General features: G+C 42.0%; 1 protein-coding gene across 1 annotated transcript in view; it reads right to left on the minus strand.

Moving 5' to 3' along the window:
- Nucleotides 1-4,740, minus strand: part of Entpd5 (ectonucleoside triphosphate diphosphohydrolase 5) — a 25,552-nt gene that overhangs the window by 14,652 nt on the left and 6,160 nt on the right. Inside the window, exons 2-4 of the mRNA XM_013345985.2 lie at nucleotides 3,967-4,249; nucleotides 2,915-2,994; nucleotides 1,391-1,534 (exon numbers count right to left, since the gene is read on the minus strand). Of these exons, the coding sequence (XP_013201439.1) occupies nucleotides 1,391-1,534; nucleotides 2,915-2,994; nucleotides 3,967-4,183 (441 nt within the window). The 5' untranslated portion in view covers nucleotides 4,184-4,249. The remainder of the gene's footprint in view (nucleotides 1-1,390; nucleotides 1,535-2,914; nucleotides 2,995-3,966; nucleotides 4,250-4,740) is intronic.

The raw sequence follows: 4,740 nt of genomic DNA on the forward strand, positions 1-4,740 counted from the left end.
AAAAAAAAAAAAAAAAGAAAAAAGAAAAAAGAAAGAACTTTTCAATAAAAATTGGGATTTGAATTTCCACAGACATGCTTGGATAAGAACTTAAACCCTATGGGCTGAGAGTCAGGAAACCTGCTCCCAGGAAGCCCTTGTTAACGACTGCCTTAAACTAGGACAAGAACACAATTCAGGTGGAGGCACTTTGGAAGGCTGAATCCCACTCTGCTGTGATTATTTTTAATTATAATGAGATTCTGCCTATATAAATGTTCTTTACAACATGAAATCTAATGTTTAATATATCTTGTAATATCTTTATTATATAAATACATACAATATAATATAAAGTTTAATAAAATTGCATTTAAATTTTTATTTGAATAACAATATTTTAAAAATATTCCCAACATTTTATGCTGAGAGAAAAAAAACAGACTTACAAAGCCAGAGACTATAAACTGTATAATGTTTCATTTTATGAAACATAAGAAGAAACAAAACTTACCTACAGTGAGAGAATGCAAATCTGTGGTTGCCTGGTTTCAAGAGTAGTGAAAACGGACTGAAAAAGGGTACAAGGCCTCTATATTTGTCAAAACACCTTTATCTGAGTGCTTTAGATGTACATTTACATTTTAATTTGTGTGTGCATATTTGCAGGTGTGTGCACACATTTGTGTGCACAGATGTATGCAGGGCAGAGGTCAATTTTGAGCTTTCTTTCTCAAGGTCTGTCACCTTCATTTATGAGATAGGATTTCTCACTGGGGCCTGGGTGGTTAGGTTATGCTGGTTGGCCAACAAGTCCCAGGGATCCCCTGTCTTCATTTCCGCAGCACTGAGATCTCGGATGTGTGCCACCATGCCTGGCATTTTTATGGATGTGCTGGGGATCCAATGCTCAGACCCTGATAAGTAGACAGATTTCATTTTATGTAATTTTTATTCAGTAGAGTTTATTTAAAACCATTTCTATATTATACCTTTGGAAAATTCAAATAAATGATATCTTGGAGGGCAGGTGAGCTGGCTGAGTGGGTAAGGGCACTCGTCGTCACCAAGCCTGATTATCTGGGTGGAAGCTGTGACTGAACTCTACGTTGACCTCTGACCTCCATGCTGCACCCTGGCACATGCTGAGTTCACACACACACAAAACATTCAAAATAAACAAATAAATGCAACAAAAATATCATGGAAGGAGTACCCTGAACTTTTTAAGGAAAACCTCTTTAAGTTGAAGGGTGGTAATTTAAAATGTAATGACCAGCTGACTACCCAGTCACCACAATAACTGAGCAATGATGGGATACTAAAAGCAGCAGTCACTCCCAAGTACTTCTTAAAAGGAAAAAACAGAAACAAAACCCAGCATTATCCAAGATTCAGATTCAAAAATCACCTCCCAGAGCAGAGCTTGGGCTTTCTGTTCTGGCAGTAAACGCAGTCCAGCTGTTGCTTTCAGAACCACTGGGGTCCTTTTCCAGTGACTTTTCGGGATTGAGTCTTTGGCCAAATCCAAGAGTTCTTGAACAGTCTCAGCGCCCTTTAAAAGAGAATGGCATTAGTATTGGTGGTTAAAAGCATTAATTTTCTTATAAGAACCCAGGTTTGATTCCCAGCACCCACATGGCAGCTAATGACTGTCTGTAACTCCAGTCCTGGAAGTGTCTGATGCCCTCTTCTGTCCACCACAGGCAATGGTGAAGATAGGAAAATCACCCGTACACAAAATAAAAATGAAAAAAAACCCACTCTGTTTTATTTATTTATTTTTAAAAAGATTTTATTTATTATGTATACAATACAGTGTGCTGCCTCCATGTAAGGCTGCAGGCCAGAAGAGGGCACCAGATCTCATTGTAGATGGTTGTGAGCCACCATGTGGTTGCTGGGAATTGAACTCAGGACCTCTGGAAGAACAGTCAGCATCCCTAACCTCTGAGCCATCTCTCCAGCCCCAACCCTCTGTTTTATTAAGTGAAAACTTACTCTGATAACAAGCTACCCATTGAGACAAAACTTCTTTACTCCTCCAGCTTCAGTCTCCCACATGCTGGCTGAGTCGACAGGTATGAGCCAGCACACTCCTCCTCTTAGCAAACATAATACAATCTTCCTTTCTAAATGTCAAATCCTCTTCTGCTAATGAAGCTGCTTTCACTAGTTCAGACCCTTAGCACATTTGCCAATTACCTGCTCAACTAGAAAACACATTTCAGTTCTTTAAGCTCACATTGTTTTATTTATTTGTTTAAGACAAGGTCTCTCTGTGGCCCAGGCTGTCAAAACAAAACAAATACATTTCACTATATAGCCTAAATTGGCCTCAAACTCTTGGTAATCTTCCTGCCTCAGACTACCAAATGCTGGGGATTACAGGTATGAGCCACCACACCCGGCCAGGTTGGCAGCTAGCTAGCAAGCCCCATCAATCCTCCTGTCTCTGATCCCCACAGTGCTGTGGTGACAGGCAGTCAAGCAATGACATGTCAACTTTTTCCATGGGCGCTGGGGTCTGAGCTCAGCTCCTCTCACTTGCACAGCAAGTACTTCTAATCACTGAGGCACCTGTCCCACTCCCCAAATCTATTTCTAGCCTTCTTTCTACTCCTTGTGAGTAGAACCTCACTAAGAAGGAAAAACGGTCTCACATGCCCTCACTATTATTACTGAACAGCACGAGATTTACAACATGAGTTTAATGACAGGGGTGTTGTAGAGCTATCAAGAGACTGAAACAATATGGGCACAATTTTAAGGCCTTCTAGTGCCACTGAGTGTATTCAAGGTTAACTTAGTGAGATGCTGACCCAAATACAAAATAAAAGGTTTCTTGGACAGAGCTCAACCACAGAGCACTCATTCTGGGCTTTCTCCTTAGCATATACAACATGGAAACAAAAGAATCGATCATAACACTCACCTGCTTGGGTTGATCTGCAAAAGCAGAGAGTCCTGGCTTCACAGACTCAAAAATCTCACCTTCCAGAAAGGGAAGCTGTCCTATTTTGTCCATGAAACAGAGAGGGGGTAGGGGTTATCAGATGTTAGACTACTTCAAATGCTAATCTCTAGACATTGCTGTATGATTTAGTAAATTAAAAGTCTCCAGCTGAGCTATGAGGAATGCTTTGCACAACTGTTAGGAAGGGGACCACAGGGTGTTATGCAACCCTGCCGGTTCCTCTGCTCTCTCTCTGGTGAAACTCCAGCTCTTATTCCTTCTCCCAACTCTCTCTTTCTTTTTCAAACTGTTAATAGACTTTGGAGACAGTTTCACTACGTAACCCAGGCTGGCCTTGAGCTCCCTACACAACCTCAGCTGGCCTTGAATTGTGGTCCTCCCGCCGCCTGAGTTCCTGGGCTCTTTAGATAACCCAAAGAAAGAAAACTGACATTTCAGAGAAAGTTACTCTTCAAGGTCCCCTCAGTTCCCTTTCCAAGGACGGCAGGGAAAACTTACTGGGACACTTTCCCCCAGAATCACTGCCAACATTCTCAATATTCTGAACCTCTGGGGTATTAACCTTTAGAGAAGATGGATGAGTTACAGCTATACTTGGGCAAAACTATCTATCTATCTATCTATCTATCTATCTATCTATCTATCTATCTATCTATCTATCCATCTACCTACCTACCTATGAGACAATGCCTGTTGTGTGGCCGAGGATGACCCTATTCTCCTGCTTTCCCCTCAATGCACTAGCATGCACAGCTTATGTGCTGTTGTGAAATAAACTCAGGACTTCATGAAAGTTAGGCAAATGCTCCCCTAGCTGAGCTACGCCCCTAATCTATCCCACAAGTCTCTCTTGATTCCACATTAAACTATGTGTTCAATAATATCTCTGAAGATTGATATCCAACAGCTGGAAGGTTCTCTAATCCACACCACACCCAGCACATCTGTTTCGGAAGAAGATGCTAAAGCATAGATACATGCAGACTGCAAAGGGTCCCAGCTGCACTTACCTGCTGTTTTCTGCACAAAAGTGTAAACATGAATTCGAGTTCCAGTGCTGCCTGCATCAAACATAATTCCATAAAAGGTGCTGGCACTGACATTAACGGGGCACATGGAAGACAAGAAGACACCCTCGAACCAAGTCTGCTGTTCTCTGTAGAAGACAGTGCTGCCAACACAGGCTATCATCAGCATGAAAAAGACAGCGTCCCAAGAAGTGGCCATATTCTTCCCAAGATCTGGACCTGAGGCTTTGTTGCTGAAGCAGGGCTGTTCACACTCCTGTAGGGGCTTAGGGGACAAAGAGACACAGGTTAGTCAATTGGCTTTTATGGTTAACCTATTTTAATAAGTAAATAAATAACTCATTATGGAAATCCTACAGATCTCCAAGGTGTTCCTTCTCTATTTCTCATAACCAGTACAACAAGCTAAACCAGGGCAACTCAGGCTCTTAGGCCTTTCTACCAAAGAGTATCTGGTTCCAAGAGGAAACTGGGATTTAAAATATACTTTCCCACACTTTGTCTTGAATTATAGGGTGGTTTTCACATACTCAAAGGCTGTCTTCTTCCCTGCTTCTATGGGTCGACTTAATTTTCTTCTTTCCATTTTGACAAATTTGCCTTTATATCATACACTAACATGCCTTCCTTCTCTTGGTTTTGACTGGCACTTAAGAAGCTCTTTGGGGGCCGGGCGATGGTGGTGCACGCCTGTAATCCCAGCACTCGGGAGGCAGAGGCAGGCGGATCTCTGTGAGTTCGAGACCAGCCTGGTCT

The sequence above is a fragment of the Microtus ochrogaster genome, chromosome 1 (assembly GCF_000317375.1).
Source record: "Microtus ochrogaster isolate Prairie Vole_2 chromosome 1, MicOch1.0, whole genome shotgun sequence".
Classification (NCBI taxonomy): Eukaryota; Metazoa; Chordata; class Mammalia; order Rodentia; family Cricetidae; genus Microtus; species Microtus ochrogaster.